This window comes from Mustelus asterias, chromosome 14 (genome assembly GCF_964213995.1).
Source record: "Mustelus asterias chromosome 14, sMusAst1.hap1.1, whole genome shotgun sequence".
Classification (NCBI taxonomy): domain Eukaryota; kingdom Metazoa; phylum Chordata; class Chondrichthyes; order Carcharhiniformes; family Triakidae; genus Mustelus; species Mustelus asterias.
The window spans coordinates 92,050,541-92,071,912 of NC_135814.1; the positions used below are offsets into that span (position 1 = coordinate 92,050,541).

Consider the following 21,372-nt stretch of genomic DNA (forward strand, 5'->3'; position numbering starts at 1 on the left):
GCAGGCTACATACAAGACCAGGAATCATAGAATCATAGTGCAGAAGGAGGCCATTCAGCCTCTCGGGCCTGCACCGATAACAATCCCACCCAGGCCCTATCCCCGTAACCCCATGTATTTACCCTACTAGTCCCCCTGACTCTAATGGTCAGTTTAGCATGGCCAATCAACTTAACCTGCGCATCTTTGGATTGTGGGAGGAAACCGGAGCACCCGGAGGAAACCCATGCAGACACGGGGAGAGTGTGCAAACTCCACACAGACAGTCACTCGAGGCCAGAATTGAAGCCGGGTCACTGGCACTGTGATGCAGCAGTGCTAACCACTGTGCCGCCCCATGCTCATTAATAGTGTATTACACATGGTGAGAGACTTCAACAATCCAGCAGTTAGATTTGTGCCTGCCATTGTGCCCAACTTTGCAAGGTCAGTGTGCAGGCACCTCAGCGGCATGGGATTGGCTGGCACGCAAACTCGCGTTTCCCACTGCAGTTGGGAAAATGCCAACTCCCAGCTTTCGAGACGCTCTGCCCGCACCCTCCGCCTTTTCTTTGACGAACCAAACATGGGGTGTGAGGCAGCATCTCAGCTCTCCAGGCTCATCTCTGGGCTGGGAGTCCACGAGAGGAAGTCCAGTGGAATTGGCACTGAGGAGCACGGGGGCAAGAAAGGAGTCAGACAGAAGTTGCTCAACCAAACATGAAAGGTAGACTACGGTTAGGAAATGGGGTTCAGGGAAATAAGAACGAAAGTTGACGAGGCACATTTTTAGATGTGGACATTTTGAAGATTGTGATACGCTAAAGGGTGAGAGGCAGGTGCAGCTAACCTATGAAAAGGATTATTGAACAAAATGGGGCTTTTCATATTACAAAAACCTCTTACTTTCATCCACTCCAAGAGATAAACTTAACTACTGCACATACTTGACCACCAAGCATCGGCTGCCACTGCTCAGACACAGGCACTAATGGTTTCCCATGCCTTCCAGGGGCCGGCACGGTAGCACAGTGGTTAGCACTAATGCCTCACAGCGCCAGGAACACAGGTTCCATTCCCAGTTTGGGTCACTGTCTGTGTGGGGTTTACACATTCTCCCTGTGTCTGCGTGAGTTTCCTCCGGATGCTCCGGTTCCCTCCCACAGTCCAAAGATGTGCAGGTTAGGTGGATTGGATATGCTCAATTGCCCCTTAGTGTCAGGGAGGCTATCCAAGGTAAATGCATGGCGTTATGGGGATAGGGCCTGGGTGGAATTGTGGTCGGTGCAGACTCGATGGGCCAAATGGCCTCCTGCTGCACAGCAGGATTCTATGAATTCTATGAATGCACAAGAACATTTCAACCTTTCATCTACTTCCTAACCTTTTGTAGTCTGACACACATTGAGTACAATTATAAGAATCATAAATTCCTACAGTGCAGAAGGAGGCCATTTGGCCCATCAAGTCTGCACTGACGCTGCTAAACAGCATCTTACCCAGGCCCAACCCCCTGCCCTATCCCCACGATCCCACCCATTTACCATGGCTAATCCACCCAAACCTAAACATCTTTGGACACAAAGGAGCAATTTAGCATGGCCAATCCACCTAACCTGCACATCTTTGGACTGTGGGAGGAAACCGGAGCCGGGACAAAACCCACGCAGACATGGGAAGAACGTGCAAACTCCACACAGACAGTGACCCGAGGCTAGAATTGAATTCGGGTCCCTGGTGCTGTGAGGCAGCAGTGCTAACATTAATGCTGGGACACCATCGAGTACCTTAACCCATGCATTCGGGATTCATCACTCAGCATAGAGATGAAAGCAGATCCCAAAATGAGTCAGAGCTCAATGAGGGCCTATGAAGGAGAATGTTATCTCCTCCACAGAATCACATAATTGTTACAGTGCAGAAGGAGGTTACCTGGCTTGCTGTGTTTGGACTGGTTCAGCCTTGGCTCAGTGTCTAGCACTCTCACCTCTAAATCATGTGTTCATAGGTACAGGCCTCAGTTCAGAACTTGAGCGCATAAGTGAGGCTGATACTTCAATGCAGGAGTGAGGAAGTGCTGCAGTGTCAGAGGTGCTATCTTATGGCTGAGACATTAAACTGAAGCCCTGTGATTATAGAAGACCCCATGGCACTTTTTAAAGAATAGCCGGGGAGAGCTTTGGTTTTTTAGCTAATAGCTGTTTGTTTCCCTATATTACAATAGCCACTACACTTCAAAAGTACTTCTTTGGCTATGAAGAACTTTGAAAGACATTATTCCAAATACAGACTCTTTCTATTCTGCTACAAACCGTTTTAATTCAATACTGACAGGTTGGTACAGAGGCATGGCATATTGGAGTCCAGCAGCGATATACCAAAGCTTGAAAGGGTGCAGGCAATTCCCGGTACTATGAATGATTGCTTGCTGCAATATTGTTGTGGAGGCAGCGAGTGGGGAGAGACCAGGCACTTGCCAACAAGGAGGTCTGCAGATAAATCAGACCCCTTCACATCCGAGCACTGGCAAAAAGTTGGGAGAATATGGGCTATCCAACCTGGGGTGAGAAATGGATGGCAATGGGTTTGTGTGGTTAAAAATTGCGAAACTACACATGGTGAATGAAATCACCCTCACCTTTAACGGAACAATATCTCACAGACCTGCATGAAAGAGGTGTGAACATTTCATATCCAGTTCGCTCATTGTAGCATTTCTGGGGAGAGCTGTGCTTTCAGAGGGATCCGTTATAACCAAGGTAATGGGCAGGGCAGCAGTCACAGGTCACACCACCTCAGGAGACAGCTGCCTGAGGTAGAAGTTGCTCCTCACCAGGTGATGACCTGGCAGGGTGAAACAAGCCGGACTTCCATTCAATACGTGTTGTGGAGATTCCAGCGTTGGACTGGGGTAGGCACAATGCTGTGAGGCTTCTTTCCATTCAACACAGAGGACCCTATTTTACCATTGGCGAAAACATGGTAAAGTCGGGTGTGAGGCCATTTACGCGATCCGCGCCCACGTCCGCGCAGATGGCCACTTTCCTGAGACTCGGGAATGGACGCGATCCGATTCACGCCCGAAACGGGTGCAACGGTGATTTAAATGCATTTGCATGTATTTCAATAGAATTAATGAACTGCCCGCCCAACTTTATCAGCATTTCCCCCTTTACCACCGCGTTCGCCGATTCGGAATCGCGCCAAAATGAACATGCTGAATAAAAGTCTGAATCGGGCGCTCCAGCTGCTGAAGAGGCAAGTTCAGAGCTTCCAACAGCTCCCTGACTCAGATCAGTGGTTGCGGGGCGGGGGGGGAGGCGGGTCAGATCATTCTCTGGTTGCGGGGAGGGGGGGGGGGGGGAAGGGGAGTGAGGCCAGATCATTCTCTGGGTGGGGTGGTGGGGGAGGGGCGGGGCGGGGGGGCAGGTAAGATGTATCTCTCGTGGTTGGGGGGAGGGGGAGGCCGATCGCTCACTGGTCGGGGGGGGAAATGGATCTCTGGTGGGGGGAGGGGGGGCAGGGGGGTCCGCTGCCACTCTGCAGGCGATCGGTGGGGGGGAATGGAGCAGACGGTCGCGATCAGTCTGGGTAGCGGGAGGTGGGTGGATAAGGGGGACAGTGATGTCTGTGGAAGCCATCGCTCCCGCTTTTTGCTCCCGGCCGCTTTCTGTGGCAGGGGAACAATCTGACACGGGCGCGCTTTCTCAAATTTTTTTTCTAACTGCGCATGCGCAGTTCAGAGCTCTGATCGTTTCAGGCGCATAAGCCCCACCCACAGTGCGATTCAGACCCGCGATTCTTTTCAGGCTGAGTGTTAATGGGGGCGCCTGAAAGCAGATTTCCAAGTCGGATCTGAATTGCGCCCAGATTCTGCACTTAGAATGAAAATGGTAAAATCAGGCCCAGAATTTAAAACTTGTCCAATTCCTCAACGGACACCAATTTTCTGATTGTCAGATTTGCAGCAATCGCTGTTGAATATGGTCCAGCTGCCTCCTTTCCTGTCCAAATTGTGACCCAATTGAAAACGTAATTGTAAAACCTGAGAGTCAGGAAGCTTCTAGAACCTTGTGGCAAATATCTTTGGGCGTGGTAAAAATGGGAGAACGTGGCGCAGGATTAATTTACAGTCGATGCACTCCACTGGAGTCTTCCCACCTGATGTCAGAGGAATTCAATTTCCTAGACTGCCAGTTTGAACAAAAGTCTGTTTCACAGCTTCTCCCAGAGCAGTGCTGTAACTACCAATTCTACTGCAAAAAGGAGAACTTCAAAAAAATCAAAGTGGAAGACTTCATCCCGAGTTAGCTTCCCCTCCGAGCCTCGGTGAAATGCTGAGAGTGAGATTTGCAATGGGGGAGAGTAATCGTCTGCAGAAGTTATTTTTCACAATGAGTTGCATCCAAATAGCTTATAATTTTTATAACCAAATGACTTAAGATTGAAATGTCCAGTCTGCCAATGACTGTGCATGAATAGCCTGCATTGTTTGGAAACTTTAGATTAATTACTTTATTCACTACTTTAATGGATGTATTCAAAATATGTGGCTTAAAATAATAAAATAAAGCCACCCATTAATGAACAGTGAATAATGTAATGTTACACAAACACAGCCTTCGCATACTAATGCGGCTGTCATTTCTAAGCTTCTATTTTGGGCACATTAGTTAAATTCTTGTGTGTTATATTAACAGTCACCGCACATTTCATATGGAGAGTCAAAGAGGTTTCAGCTACATTCCATCTATTGAGGAGTGAATGAATGAATGCTCGTTTGGTTTGTTTACATTCACTTTAGCTAACCCATCCTCTTCGAGAAAATCATTCATTCAATCCTTACGTGTATAAAATATTTGTCTCTTTGCACCCAGTGCTCACCTCCTGTTCAGTGTTTAAATCAGCTGAGGCTGGAAAACTGAAGGTTGTGAATTACAAAGCAAACCCTCAAAATAGATGATGGAAAAAACTGGAAATATTCAACTGGTATCTGCAGTGAGAAAACATAGACAAAGGCTGGAATTTTACCGGCACGCCCGCCCTGGAATGGGGGTGGGCAAGGCTCGCAAAACGGAATTGTCCGTTAGCCTAGGGTGGGATTTTACAAGCCTCGCCCAAGCGAGGTCATAAAATATCGGCTTACATGTCAGGTCCACGGCCCTTCCTTTAAACTGCATCACAGACGTGAAACATTAACTCTGGCCTACTGAGTATTTCCATACTTTTCCATTTTGCTTCAGATTTCCAGCATCTGCAGTATTTTGCTTTTGCCTCAAAATAGATGATTAACTTTTGATAAAGCTGTTGTGTCAATTTTCCTACACTGTGGCCTATATCTGGACACCTTACTGTTCATGACAACTATGTGGCATTCAAAGACCAGCTCAGGTCACTTGGCTTGAACAGCCTGTGCTGTGGATTTGATGTAATAAAAACTGTGTATGCAATTGCACTAAGCAAGGATCTAATCTTATAAACAACCTTGAGTTAATGAGCAAGCGATATCTACAGGCCCGCTATTTAAATTCAACTTGAAAATATGTTTCATGAAAGATACTCACGAGTCTGACATTGATTCTCTGATGGTCCCCAGCATCGGCCATTGCACGACTTGTGGCATCTCCCACCTACACACAGTAACCACAATGACTCCAAGTTAGCAGTGTCTGCACACCAAACACATTGGCCTACCTTACAATGGTGAAGACACTTCATTCTCACTTCAAAGTACTTTCATTGTCATTAATTCCCAGGATGTGCTCATCGTCAACGAGACCATCTTCATTTGCCCCTGAGAAGGTGGTGGTGGGCCATCTTCCTGCCCCACTGCAGTATGTGTGGTGAAGATACTTCCACAGTGCTGGTCGTAGTCTCCATATTATAAAATGGATGAAGAAGTACTGGGGAAAGTGATATCAAGGAGGAGCAGAAATGGAGAGGCTACAAATTTCAGGGAAAACTGAACAGACTGAAGCTCTTTTTCTCTAGAAAACAAGACTGAGCGATGAACAATACAGATGTACAAAACTACGAACAGATTGATAGTTTGGATGTGGAGAAGTTGTTTCCACTTGTGTGGGAGTTGACAACATAATTATAAGACAGTCACTATTAAATCAAGTAACCCGGGAGAAACATCTTTAGCCAGAGTGGTAAGAATGTGGAACTCTCTATCACAGGGAGGAGTTGAGACAAACAGTTTGGATTAGAAAAAAGACCTGCATTTACACAGCAGCTTTATTAGTCTCAGAAGCCACAACATGCTTTACAACCAGTGAAGTATTATTGAAGTGCAGTCACTGTGAGAATGTAGGAGCCACTTTGTGCACAACTATCTCCCACAAACGGGGCGACACAGTGGCACAGTGGTTAGCATTGCTGCCTCACAGTGCTAGGGACCCAATTCCAGCCTCGGGTCACTGTCTGTGTGGAGTTTGCACTTTCTCCCTGTGTCTGCTTGGGTTTCCTCCGGGTGCTCTGGTTTCATCCCACATTCCAAAGATGTGCGGGTTAGGTTGATTGACCATGCTAAATTGACCCTAGTGTTGGGAGATTAGCAGGGTAAATGTATGGGGTTACAGGAATAGGGCCTGGGTGGGATTGTGGTCGGTACAGACTCGATGGGCCAAATGGCCTCCTTCTGCACTGTAGGGATTCTTTAATGATTCTAAGTCAAACAGCAAAGTGATGATGAGCGGAGTGTCTAGTTTTTGTTGATGTTGACCAAAGGATGAACATTGGTCAGGCCACTGGGGAGAATTACCCTGCTCTTTTTTGAAATAGTGTCCTGCGACCATTTACATCTGCCTGAGAGAGCAAAATGGGGCCTCGGTTTAATATTTCAATGGAGGAATGGCATCTCCAGCAGTGCAGAGCTCCCTCAGCATAGCACTGGAATGTCAGCCTAGATAAATACGTGAGGGAGAAAGCAATAGAGGGATAAGTTAGGCCAAATGGCCTGCCTTAATTTGGAGTTTTTGTTATACTATTGAAACACTTTGTAGCAACCTGACAAGGTGAAATGCACAAAATAAATACAAGTTCTTTCTCTTTCCGAATGCCTGCTTTATTGGAAGCTCCATTTCTTTTCCGAATTGCAGATATATTTAAGGATCAAAGATTCTCCATACATAGAGCCTACATTCACTGTTTGTGCTCAGCAAGAGATGTTGATTAGTATCTGTATATCTGATCACACTCATTGATTTTCAAGTGATTAACCTAATGTTGAGGTAAACTTTGGAGAATGTCCTCATGGAGCCTTGCAACATGTGTTTAAATGGTTTAGGAATTCAATACATCCCCAGCAATAAAAGCCACAAAAAAACAGACGATAGCTTGTCATTTTTATCGCAACTTCCATGGAACAGGACAGCTGAAGGTGGTTTACAGGCAGGAACCCAGGGAGAGGACCAACAGCAAGAAGAGATGGATAAGGCCAGTAACTGCCTGAGGTAAATTTTTAATTATCCATTTGAAATCCAGCATATTTTTTGGGCCATCTGCTAGATGCCATGTCAGTGAATGACTTCAGTTGCTCGTGAGTAATGCTTTATTTACATGTTAACCGTGGCTGGAATTTTTATCAACAATTTCTCTCTTGAATCTGTTGATTGATACTGGGATTTGATTCCACAGGTACCAGCAGCAGATCAACACCTTTCCTTAACGTCATTCTTATGTGCAAGTGCCTGGACACTAAGCACCTTCAGATTACTTACCTCTGCATAGCGGGAAGGGGCTGCCAAAACAAGGAAAAGTGGTGAGGAACACTGACCTTCCTTTTAGTAGACAGGGCACTATGCTGGTAAGTTAGATTGTTAAGAGCTGGTATCTCCAGCCGGACAGGTAGGACTCCTCTGTAATTCAGCAGGTCACCTTGTACATAGAACATAGAACAGTACAGCACAGAACAGGCCCTTCAGCCCGCAATGTTGTGCCGAGCTTTATCTGAAACCAAGATCAAGCTATCCCACTCCCTATCATCCTGGTGTGCTCCATGTGCCTATCCAATAACCGCTTAAATGTTCCTTGTAGTTCAGTTACTCATTGCATTGAATCACTGATGAGAAACGATTGAAGTGTTGTCTTACAATTGGACACTAAACAGCCATCAGAGCTAATTTGACCAGGGGGTTTGACAGGGCAGATATTGAGTGGTTGCTCCCCTGGCTAGAGAGTCTGGACCCCAGAGTCATAGGGCGGGATTTTACACCTGTGCTCGTCCCGAAATTGTAAAATCCCACCTGAGGTCAAAGCAAATTTCCATGGTCTGCCCCCTTGCCCGCTCCGATTCCTGTGGTGGGCGGAATGGTAAAATTCACCCCATAGTGTCAGACCTTTACATTTGGGACAAAGGGGATTTCTTCATGCAAAGGGTTGTGAATCGTTGGAATTCTCCATCTCAGGGAGCTGTAGTTGTGGTTTAAGACCGAGATAAATAGATTTTTGAACACCAAAGGAATCTAGGCATATGGGGATGAGGTGCAAAGGTTGAGTTGAAGCAAAGAATCAGCTATGATTTTATTAAACTGCTCGAGGGGCCATATGATGCACTCACACTCCTATTTTGTAAATTCTTATATTAACCCCATTAATTGTTCTAGCAAATGGGCACGCTAGCTAAATTCACTATAATTTAGTGCTACGAGAGGACACAGGTTTAAGGTGCTGGGGAGTAGGTACAGAGGAGGTGTCAGGGGTAAGTTTTTCACTCAGAGGGTGGTGGGTGAGTGGAATTGGCTGCCGTCAGTAGTGGTGGAGGCAAACTCGATAGGGTCTTTTAAAAGACTTCTGGATGAGTACATGGGACTTAATAGGATTGAGGGTTATAGGTAAGCCTATATATAAGCCTAGGTAGGTAGGGACATGACCGGTGCAGCTTGGGGGCCGAAGGGCCTGTCTGTGCTGTATTTTTTCTATGTTCTATAATTTTCTTCTGGATAGGATGCACTTCCAACGATTTCATAAAAATATTGGGGAAAGGTTGAAAAGAAAGGCCAAAACTTATCAACCATCCTCCACTTGCCCAAATCATCATGTCTGCAGACAAGTCAAGGAAAACCTCCTACATCTTTTGGCGAGGTTTTCTCAGTGATGATTTACATGTTCGTTCAGCCGTCTGAACATAGAAATGTGGCAATTGTTCTTGTGTAAAACTCAGCTTGTGACTGCTCGTCAACTTTCGTCAGTAGCAGTCTGTGCATCTGAGTCTAATATTCATTCTTTTTACACCGGGGCCTATGGGGAATGAAGCAAAAGGAGTGGGACTAATTGGGGAGCTCTTTCAAAGAGCTGGAACAGGCACACTGGGCCGAATGCTTCCCCCCTCTGTGCTAAGCAATTCTGTGATATAGACATCCAGTTGCACCAGATAAAAGCAGGCCGCAGGTGCTTGGTGTTAAAAGGTCACAGACCATCTATAGTGCACTCTTTTGCTGTTGCTTACTGCACAAGTTTCAGAGGTTTGTTCTCTTTAGGGTCATTTTTCCCTTGATTTCTCCAAAATGATATCTCTGTTGTTTCATTGATGGGTTCAAAAGGTTATTGCTGTAATTACACATCTTGTCACAGGCCTTGTTTAAGTGTCACGATGTTGTTGCATTAGAGTTCATTTAAGGTAATTATCTCGGCAAACTGCGGCTGGCTGGCATCGTCTGGGTATAATTTGCTGTCATTCCACACCATCTGTTTATTTGTGCCACGCATATATAAGTTGCTTGTTCAAAATGCATTTTAATGTTAATGCACTTCACGGAAAGCAAATATGTCTTCATTTACTCTTGTCCTCTTTCAACATATTTTCACATGGCCTGTCCTTCAAGTAACTTACAAAGGAAATTGGCAATTGGTTTAGGAGACAATAAAATTTCCCAATCAAACCTCACTGAACCTATATGATGGGTCACCAGGAATCTGTTCAACATACTTATTACCTTGTTAGTTAAAAATATTCCTTCTGTCTTTCCTGTTTTCTTTCATTGTCTCTCATTTGTAAATATAATCGGTGCTTAAAATTTATGCAGCAGAAAACCTTACTCAGATCCAATTTGACGTTACCGTCTTGCTTTTGTGTGCTATGTTAAGAACACCAAGCATCGCTTTTATTTTCTTATGATTTCAATTTACTTGTGCAGTCACTTGTGAGTACGTTTATCTTCTCACACTAATATACCTCTAAAATCTTGCCATGAAAGATGCATTTCCTTTCCTTGCTTTCCGTATTACTTCATACTTGTCTACATTTAACTGCATCTGCTATCCAATTGACCATCAGGCTAGCCTATGCACATCCTCCTGCATGTTTTCATCACTCTCACTACAATTTGTCACATTCCCAGTTTTGCTATTAGCATTTCCAATGTTATTCCTTTAAATTCTAAGTGCAGATCATAGTAAATGACAGTCCCTATGTCACATACTGCTGTTGTGCATCCCACGTGACATATTTCCAGCAAAAAATTCAGTTTTTCAAATTTCTGGTCCTTTTACCCTGACGATTGTATTTCCAGAGCTATAAGATATTGGTGAAGTTTAACATGGTTTTTTTCTACACTGCATTGTATTCTTCGTACAAAAACTTAAAAGGGCTCACCAAGGGCTCTTTGTGTGAAAAGGGTACCCATTAATTTGACTCTTTTCCAATCTTCTCTTACAGGTAGGTAGACTAATGGAATCTTCTGACATGCATCCACAACAAGGCCAAGAAAGAAAAAATTGCATTGATACAGCACCTATTACAACCACAGGATGTTCCATTTTGCCATGTCAACTGGCACACGGTAGTTCCAGTCTCTGGCCACCAGATGGGTCTGCGCAGTGAGTTTCTCAAGTCTCTTCTCTATTACCACCACTACCTTTCAGATTAACAGAAATAAACTTATATTCATCACCTGATGGTGGATGGTGCCACCAGCAATTTACTCTCTCTCATGCCCTAAGAGGGCATTGGTGACCAGGTGTTGGTCCATGGTTATGCCAGGCAAGGTACTGCAGTAGTTTTGCTGTTGCCTTCTGCAGGTTCTGGTTGACCAGGGGACAACCGGTTCTTACCGTCTGTCATAGGCCTATTGAAAAGAATTGCAGGATGATAATCAACATGTTGAGCCACGTTATGAGCCTTTCTTGGCCATCAAGCCCCAAAGTGGGCCTCAAATCCATTTATTATTATCCTAATTTGTTCAAAGTGCTGAGTGAAACATATAAAGTGCAAGATTTGGAGTTTGAGTAATTGAAACAGGTGATAGAGCGTCTCCCGCTCAGAGGTAGAGACACTACCCAATGTACCACAAGACTTCCACAGCAATTTGCTAATAAACTAAAAATAAGGTGAGATCCTCAAAGACTTTGTATAATCCTGTGCAAAGGATAAATATTCCGCAAAATTCAAGGACGACATGAGGTGGGCCATTTAGTCTGTGAAGGCCAATTAAAAGGTGAAGTGATGGGAAGAATGTTTCTTCAGTTTCTAAACAATTTGAGTCTGTCCCCAGTTATCTTCTGATTGTGAACAGGTACAATGACAATTTCATTAGGTTCAGAGTAATGAGTGGAATGTTCACGTAATACGAATAATCTATCACCTATCCCAATCATTCAAACTCTAAATCCTGCATTTTATATGTTTCACTTCAGCACTTTGAACAAATTAGGATAATAAGAATTAGGGGTGGAATTGAGAATGGAGTGAAATTCGGGAGTGTTTTAATTGTTTCTGACTTCCCAAAAGCAAATTGTTCTCTTGAGAATTAGACCGTATTTACTATGTATTGCCGCTAAATGTCAGTTAAGTTTAGTAAACAGCATTCCCAATTTTTAATAATAGCTGGTCAGATTCTCCCAGGGATCTGCTGTTCATTATGACTGCACACTTCAGCAGTCGGCAGCAGAAAAGCAAGGCAGCCAATGGCTTTGACCTTCCTGTGGCAAGGCTGAATATGAAATATGCCTCTTGTGTTTCACTAATATGTCAGAGCTGTTGTGAAATGATTTCACCCCAGCGGGGAATTCACAAGTCTTATTCAGCAATAACAGCTGTAACCGTAGATCATGGAGTGTTAATTAATGATCTCTAATTACTTATCGGGAGTCACAGCAGAAAATTCATATTCATGGCATTGGATGGCTGCTTTAGACAATCCACATGAAAAGCGAGTCAGTTTGCCCATACTTGCAAGCTTTTATCCCACCGTGTTACTTTAAATACATTGAATTATTTTGTTTTGTAAAAGAGTTTGTATGCAACAGTCTTGTTTCAACTATTTATGCTTAGTCTCAAGGGCCATCGCACAAATTGGGCTTCTGGCAATTAATCAGAGCAGAGTCCAAATTGGCTCACTTTCACTCTTTGTTTTAATGGACTTCCCAGCTGAGAACTGACCCCGACTGTTCTTCCTTTTGCATTGCCCATTGCTACTCAGTGGGATCCCAGGAATAACTCCTGTTTGAAATTTTAAGGTAAAAAGCAATTGGAATGACAGAAAGCACTATGTTTACTGAGCCTCCCTCGCAGAGTTTGATAAGATATTCATTAATATGCTTTGCAACCTTGTGATTAATCATTAATATTTCTTTCACTGCAAGAATTCTCTGAATGCTCTCTGTTGATTTTGTTGAATCCATTATCTTCACTATATGGGACCAATTTCCTCTTGTCAGCACAAACAGTCTATTTGCTCCTAATTTTAGTTTTGTTTGTATGTCAGTATTATAGCGGAATGCTTTCAGAAGCATCCTTTAAGTTACAAATGGTGGCCATCTTAGGAAAGGGCAGTAAAGAGACACAACATATCCCATTTATTTCTTGTTAAGGAAGCAGAAGATTATGGAGTGATCTTATATGAGTAGCTTAAAATGTCAGGAAGCTGTTTTTCACATACAGGCTAGTAGCAATCTGGAATTCTCTCCTCTAAAAATCCATTGAGGTTGGGGTTCAATTGAAAATTTCAGATCTTGAGACAGTTAAGATTTATTCGGCAAGGGTGTTTTCCTTGGAGAAGATTTGCTCAAGGTATTCAAAATCATGAGGGATCTGGATAGAGAAGATGGGGAAAAATTGTTCCTGCTGGTAGAAAGATCATGAACGAGAGAGGGCACAGATTTGTGGTAAGTGGAAAATGAGGCAATAAAGACATGAGAAACTTATTATATTCAGCACGTGGTGAAGATCTGGAATGTGCTGGCTGAGAGTACAGTGGTGCCAGGTTCAATCGTGGCATTAAAGAGGAAATTGGATTATTATCTGAAAAGGAAGAATGTGCAGGGTTATGAGGATAAGGCAAGGGAGTGACACTAGGTGAACTGCTCATTTGGAAAGCCAGTACAGTTACGTTGGGCTGAATGGGCTCCTTCTAAACTGGAAGCGTTCCAAGTGTCTGTGAAAAAGAATGGTCAGCGGCCATTGAGCAGCTTTGTTGCAGTATCAACCCAGTGGCCAGAGTTTCTGGCCATTCCGGTCAGCGGGTTGCTGGACGTGCATTCAATGGGAAACCCCATTTTCAGCGGCGGGACCAGATGATCCCACTGGTGGCCAATGATGGGCCACCTCTGCCGCCACAAAACAGGTGGCAGGGGCTGGTGGAAAATCCCACCCAGTATCCCATGAAAAGATCAGCTGCAGTTTGTGCCCAGGTTACCTTGTCATAGCAAATTCTTGATCTTGGATTGGGATTGGGTGACCAAGGAATGTTGCTGGTGCTCTGAGATGAAGAGACAAATCATAGCATCAGCATGGGCCGTTCCTACTGGAGCTCTGTCATTGTAAGTTGAGAACCAGAGGCAACACCGAGGAAATTCTACCTTGTTGGAGTTTGAGACAAGATGTTAAACCTAGATCTGGTCTACTGTTGTGGTGGTCACTGAAACCTCACTGCTTGAAGATGAGCAGGGACTGTTCTTGCCAGGTTAGCTAATAATGCTCCCTCAACCAACACCAAAGTTAATTGGTCATCAATCTATCCAATTGCTGATCATGGGATCTTGATGACTGTCTGCTATATCAGCATACACAATAATCACTCGACTTCAAAGTATTTTGGTGCATATTAAGTGTCTTGAATGTTTCTGAGAGATATGATGTAATTCCATGTATAAATGAAAGTCTTCCTTTCATAGCAGTGCTGTGAACAGAAATTGCTGACAAGGAATAAGTATAACTACAGCAACACCCATTTAGATGCATGCAATATGTTTCGTAGAAAATAGAAATGTCATGGCCACTAGACTGAGTTGGAAACTGGACTCACCTTAAAGTAAAGTTTATTTATTAGTCACAAGTAGGCTTACATTCACACTGAAATGAAGTTACTGTGAAAATCCCCTGGTCGCCACACTCTGGTGCCTGCTCGGGTATGCTGAGGGAGAATTTAGTATGGCCAATTCACCTAACCTGCACATCTTTGGACTGTGGGACGAAACCGGAGCACCCGGAGGAAACCCACGCAGACACGGGGAGAATGTGCAAACTCCACATAGAAGGTGACCCAAGCTGGGAATCGAACCTGGGTCCCTGGTGCTGTGAAGCAGCAGTGCTAACCACTGTGCCACCATGCCGCCCCCCCTCCTGACTCCACAAAGATTCTCCACTATCCACAAGTCCAGGGTGTGATGGAATAAACTGCACTTGCCTGGATATGTGCAACTGCAACAACACTCAAGAAACTCAACACCATCAGAGACAAAGCAGCTTGTTTGATGAGTAGCCCGTCAAACACCTTAATCATTCATTCCCTCCCCTGCCAGTAACTGCAGTGTGTACCATCTTCAAGGTACACTGCATCAACTCACCAAAGATTTTTTGATAGCACCTGTGACCTCTACCTCTAAGAAGGATAAGGACACCATCATCACCTCCCACATTCCCCTCCAAGTCCCACATCATCCTGATTTGGAAAGCTATTGCCGCTCCTTCAACATTGCTGGGTCATTATCCTGGAATTCTGTCCCAAATGGAACCATTGGGAACACGACATAGACTGCAGTGATTCATGAAGGCAGCTCACCATCACCTTCTCAAGGGCAACCAGGGGTAAATAATAAAGGTTGGTATTGTGAGTGACACCCACGTCCTAAAAATAAATTTGGAACAGTAAAAAAATGTCACACACACACTCCCACAATTTAGGTAAATATACCTCACATGTATATTCACATAACAAATATGTGTGCAATAATGAAAAAACATTGCCTTAATTTTCCTAAAAAATGCACAAAAAGATTAAAATATAGATGAATACATCATCCAAAGTTGAGAATTGGAATTGCACATACAATGATCATGTCAATCACTCATTTTTTATTTATTAATCAAAATTGCAATTTTTCGCATCTGGATTTCCACTTGGTCACAGGTGGCGAGTGGCTGATGTATTAGAAACCATTGCTTTGCAGTGTAACAATAAGATTGGAACAAAAGGCCCAGATGAATAACCAGAGTGTTGCTAAGTCTCACCTTCTGAAGGGCAAAAGGGGATGAGCAACAAATGCTGGCCTTGCCAGTGACGCTCACGTCCCATGAACGATTTTTAAAAACATCATCAATCACTCAAGAGACACAAAGACACTGGGGGCGATTCTCCCAGCGGTGCAGCGGGACGGGAGACTCAAGCTGAGGCCGTGTAGCGGGCTTCCCGCTGGGTGCCATGGCCTCCGCGCGTCTCTGCCGGCCGGATTTCCAGCATCGTCATCTCCGCACCAGAAATTGGCGCAGAGCTTTATAAATTATTTAGATTAGAATTTGCATATGATTAGTGGGCCCAGGACTGAAGTCTCCGGCCCCGCTAGCCTCTCCCCCGCTGCTGCCAGGAGTGTTTCACTCCTGTGAGGTTTACAGCAGCTTGCCACTAGCGGGGAGCTGGTGGCCTGACCCTGCTGGAGTGAAGGGAGGCCATGAAGGCCCCCCAGGAGGTCGGGGTAAGGGAACGGGTGCCTCCTGGGCATTGCCAGCTTAGCAGTGGCAGCCTGAACCCCTGGCACTGCCCAAGAGGCAAATTGCCAATGCCCAGGGGGCACCCTGGTACTGCCCACTGGGCATTGGGCAGTGCCAATGGGGCAGTTCCAAACAGGGGCCTGGGGGATTGGGGCCTCTGTGGGGGGCAGATCGGTGGGGGTTGGTGGGTTCCCGCTGCGACTCTGCACTCAGGCTTGGTGACAGAGGGAGGGAGGCTAACAATCGGGGCAGGACATTGGGATTGGGGGGTGTCACCCTGTTGTGGGGGGGGGGCTCGGGGCTGTGAGGGGGGGGGGGAAATTGGATGAGCAGGACTGCCAAGGGGTAGGCTGGCCCGAAGACGTCCGGGAGGTCAGTGATCGGGCCGTGGGGGGGATCGGTGGGGCAGCAAAGCAGGGTCATGGGGCTGGCCAGCGATTGAGCTGGCCAACGATCGGGAGGCCAGCAGTGCGGGGCTACTGCGCATGCGCCGATCTCCGCTCTGACCGATCGGCACATGCACAGTGGCTCATTCAGCGCTCTGCTGCTGGCCTCTCCAGTGGGAATAGGCCCCGCCCCCACTAATGAGATTCACTTACAGAACAAGTTGGTTAAGAAAATCTGGGCCCTAATGCATTGAATTTCCATCCATTAAGAGGGCTGAAAATGAGGGGCCTATGGGGAGCGATTCCCCGACCAGTGCTCCCTACAGCATCGCTCCTCAATTCTGAAATCAGACCTTTTTAGATAATGATCGTTCATCATTTGATACTAGACTGAACCATTATGAAATAACACCTCAGTGACTGGATCCTACCTGATCAGATATGAAGGTGTGATACTTACATGCCACAGTGGTGTTCGTGGGGACGATTATAATATCTGTCGCTGGTGGGTCACGCACAATATCCTGCCAATGAATGGTGTTGACATAGCAGAGAAACTTGTTCTGGTCAATATAGATGCCTCCATTCAGGATTTCTGTTGAAGAACAGATCGCAGGATTGAAGACATAGGAGATTAATAAGCACACTGAATTTTTCGATTGGGGTGCATTGCTGCTCCAACTCTGGATTTAATTCTAATCTCCTTCAGGCCATTTCAAAGGTAACAAGAACATTTTACATTCCCCAAGATCAATGCGAATGTTTTTCCTTTATATTTCTATCGGCTAACATTTCCAACCCCCATGCCTTGCTCTACTATAGTGAACTTGACTAAAGTTGCTGAGCAATTTAAGCCATCATTACATATCGACCACCCTTCCATCCATGGCAAAATATACCCCCTCCCCCTCACCATACTGAGAAAATGAGGTCATGGGGCTAAGCTGCATTGAACAGAATGCTGTAATATAGTCTGTGCTTTTACAGTACAGCTGGGCAGACTAAGACATAAAATCGTGGCCAGCAATCCCTTTGCAGTTCCTTCAGCGCCACTGCTGTTGCTGCAAGTTGATAGGATCCTCAGAGAGGTTATGGTGGAGTAGCATTGAGGAGCTCCGTGATTCATGTCTGTGAAGATAGGGATTCAATTTGCCCGAGGGAGACTGTGTTAGAATGTTAATATTAATTGTGCGTGAGCAATACTGAAATTTTAAATTTATCCCACTGTCAACATTCTCAAAGCTTAATGTGGACAACAAACTGAACATTTTGGGGTTTTTTTTGGGGGAAGTCATATTTTGGAGTGAAGGATAAAATTTCTCCATATGTGCTTCGGGCATGAAGCCTGACCCACGGGATCAGAATCTTGTGGGCTCACTCCCTGTGCATCCCCTCTTGATAGGGTTGCCAACTGTGATTAAATATATCCCTCAAGATTTCATCACATGACATGCCACCACCCTCTTGCCTTTAGTTGGCCAGCACATCTGTCCTTGTGATGTACTGCCTTCCTGTGCCAACTGAAAAGCAAAAAGGCTCATTCCCCCATTGGAAATTGCTCGACTGTCAGACAAACAGCCTTTCCCCACCTCTGTCTTCAATATTTTCAGATGTGGTCAAGAGAAACAAAAAAGAAACATTCTTTTAATGTCCCAACAGATTTTCCCCATGGTTACACGCAGCAGTGTCCTCGAGATGGATCTTCAATTCCAGGGGACTCCAGACCATTCCTGGAGGGTTGGCAACCCTACCTGTTGGAAACCATGGGGGAGAATGTCTGCCATAGGCCAACCAGCCCTATTGATGAGTAGGACATTCAGAAATGTTACCTCAAAGTGACATTATGAAAAATTATTTGTTTGCCCTTCGAGTTGTCTCATCCTTTCCACTGAGATGACTAATTGTTGTGCCAGTCACCTTTACCTAAGCTGATCTTCATTTGTTCAAAGCTGGGCAATGACAATAGTTGTTGCCAGGCTACCTGACTGGCGGGTCACATTTAAGACTAAACATGGCCTTATTCAGCAGCCACAAAAGTGCACCTTCAACAACAACAGCAATCAGCTCTGACAAAGGGTCATCCTGACTCGAAACGTTGGCTCTATTCTTGCTCCACAGATGCTGTCAGACCTGCTGAAACTTTCCAGCATTCTCTGTTTTTGTTTCAGATTCCAGCATCTGCAGTATTTTTGCTTACATCAATTAATCTGACCAGAATGGGAGGATGAGTTCACAAAAGATATCCTCAGCATTCACGGGTCAATTGAGAACACTCCCACCTCTTCGCCAGAAGATCACGAGTTGCAGCCCAGGCCAAAACTCCAATGCATTACTGAAGGAGTGCTGCACTATCATGGATGCCACATTTTAATGAGAGTTAAAATGAGGCCACATCAGTCAACCACAAATTACTTTTATATAGAGCCTTTAACAAAACAAAATACTCCAAAGCTCATTGCAGGAGCACTATCAGACAAAATCACGGCTGATCTGATTGTAGCCTAACCTCAAAAATTGAGGACTCTCTGAGAGAAGAAATTCCTGTAAAGGTAACTTTTAAGTTGATTATTGTTGTATTATTCCTTTTATATATAGTATGTTTTTGCATTTCTTCCTTCCAATTCCAACTATTGATAATTTAAGAACATAACCAATAGGAGCAGGAGGAGACCACATGACCCATTCAGTATGCTTTGTCATTCAATATGTTCATGGCTTATCTTGGGTTTCAACCCCATTCTCCTACTTGCTTGCTCCCCTTAATTCTCTGCAAGACCAAAAGTCAGCCTATCCCGGCTTTAAATGCATTCAACAATGGTGCATCCACAACCCTCAGGGGGAGAGAATTCCAAAGATTCACAATCCTTTGAGTGAAGAAATTTCTCCTCATCTCAGACCTAAATGATCAGCTCCTTTTGCTGAGACTGTGCCTCATGTTTTAGATTCCCCAGCCGATGGAAACTTGAGTGGCACAGTGGTTAACACTGCGACCTCACAGCGCCAGGGACCCGGGTTCGATTCCTGGCTTGAGTCACTGTCTGTGTGGAGTTTGTACATTCTTCCCGTGTCTGCGTGGGTTTCCTCCGGGTGCTCCGGTTTCCTCCCACAGTCCAAAGATGTGCAGGTTAGGTGGATTGGCCATGCTAAATTGCCCCTTAATGTCAGGGGGACTACTCGGGTAAATGCATGGGGTTATATGGTACGGCGTGGGTGGGAGTGTGGTCAGTGCAGACTTGATGGGCTAAATGGCCTCCTTCTGCACTTTAGGATTCTATGATCTCTCAGCGGGCAACAAAAGCAACATTGTTTTTTATTTGCTGAAATACTGTACTGATTTCACAGTTTTTTGTTCTGTGATGGGATATTCACCACTTGTCTGGAAAAGCCCAGTCACACATGCAAAAAACTCCATACTATCCAGGGTAGAACAGTTCACTTGATCAGCACCTGCTATAGGGCCCAATATCTACCCAGTCCATCACCAGCACATTGTACCACATACAAGATGCACTGCAGCAAATCACAAAACACATTTTATCAGCACCTTCGGCTCATGTGACCACTGTCACCGCAAAGGACAAGAGTGGCAAAGGTGCAGGAGCATCTATTCCTCTGAGTTCCCGTCCAAGTCATGCACCCTCCCAACTGGGATCTTCGTCACTGGGTCAGTGCCCTGTAATTCCCTCCTGAATACCATTACAGCCACGGCAGTGGTTTAGAGAAGACCCACCATCACTGTCTCAGGGCAAGTGGCAATAAATATTGATCCTGCTCATATTAAAAATAAGAAGGAGAAGACATGTGTGCCCAAACTGAGGAGCTTATCAGCTGGAGTGAAACAATAACAACCAGAAAGAGTGAACTGAATGACATGATCAAAACACAAACCATTAGATGCAGCCAGTATTCAAATAAACCTCAATGTCCCCAGTATCAGTGCCTCTGAATAGAGCATCGCTTCTCACCAGTCTGTTCAAAGCAAATTCTCAGGACAAGGCACAGTGTGAATGGTGCAAGTCTCAATTCACCTTAATATGGTGCAGGTTGTGCGTTACACCCTATTGTCGGCTTTGGGTACTAACAGCACTTAAACTGCAGTCGATTTGGGTACTGACAACATTTAAACCCAGAGTACTCAATTTCCAAGCTTTAATAACTTATGCACAATTGAGAACACAAAGCAGAGAAAAGCATTACAGGGTGTCCTGCTGATTCATACGGAAATGCAATAGTTATAGTTAATCACAGCAAATGAGAAATGAGCAACTTTCTAATCCTTCATTTGCATACATTTCCACCAATCATAGCATAGCCTTTTGCCCTTTCTTATCGAATAGAAAACGGTCTCCTGCCAATCCTTCATTAGCATAATATATCCCCATATCTTGCTATTTGGTAATTGCCATGGTAACTTGTTCTTTGTTTTCATCCTGTGTCCCAGCCTGGATTGCAGTGTTTATGGAACAAGGTTTTAGATTTAGTCATTTATCTTGAGTGCGTAAGTGCTAGCCTTACTGAAGGCCCGACTAAAGGCCTTGTTTGGCTAATAATCATTTTCCTTTACTTGATAAGAGTTTTTTCCGGCAATTATGGAACTTTAATTTTCACAATTGTTTGTAACCTAACTTCCACAGTGGGGCCTCTTTGTGACAATGTATGGTGTAGATCACCTTCTCCATCTCCATGTGGAGGAGGTGATTTGGAGAGTTTTGTATTTCAATGGGCTCCTCTAAGAGGATGACTGTAATCCAGCAACACCTTGTTCTGAGTTTACAGATGGCTCTGACGTAATGGGCGCCACAAGTACTGAAAAGGGTTTACATGCCGGTTGATACATGAATTGTATTTGTTAGAATGGGGACAGTGACGCGCTCAAGAACTATCTGCATCTCCTCCTGTCCTTTCCCCTGCTGTTGGGAACTCGTGTGAGAAATGCAGAGATGCATGTTAGGGGTGAAACTCTGAGAGGCAGTCAGTAAGGTTGTGTAGCTCTGCATTATGTCTGCATCGAGCTGTGTCAATTGACGTGGTGACTCCAGAGAGTACAGATGTCCTTAGATTAGTCTGATATGTCTTCAG

The 21,372-nt window shown here is 44.8% G+C and overlaps 1 protein-coding gene across 5 annotated transcripts in view; it reads right to left on the reverse strand.

The window, feature by feature from the left end:
- Positions 1-21,372, reverse strand: part of LOC144503876 (receptor tyrosine-protein kinase erbB-4-like) — a 1,146,325-nt gene that overhangs the window by 463,180 nt on the left and 661,773 nt on the right. For all 5 annotated transcript variants that reach the window (XM_078228891.1, XM_078228890.1, XM_078228889.1 and 2 more), the window contains exons 4-5: positions 16,754-16,888; positions 5,544-5,609 (exon numbers count right to left, since the gene is read on the reverse strand). In XM_078228891.1, coding sequence (XP_078085017.1) covers positions 5,544-5,609; positions 16,754-16,888 — 201 coding nt within the window. The remainder of the gene's footprint in view (positions 1-5,543; positions 5,610-16,753; positions 16,889-21,372) is intronic.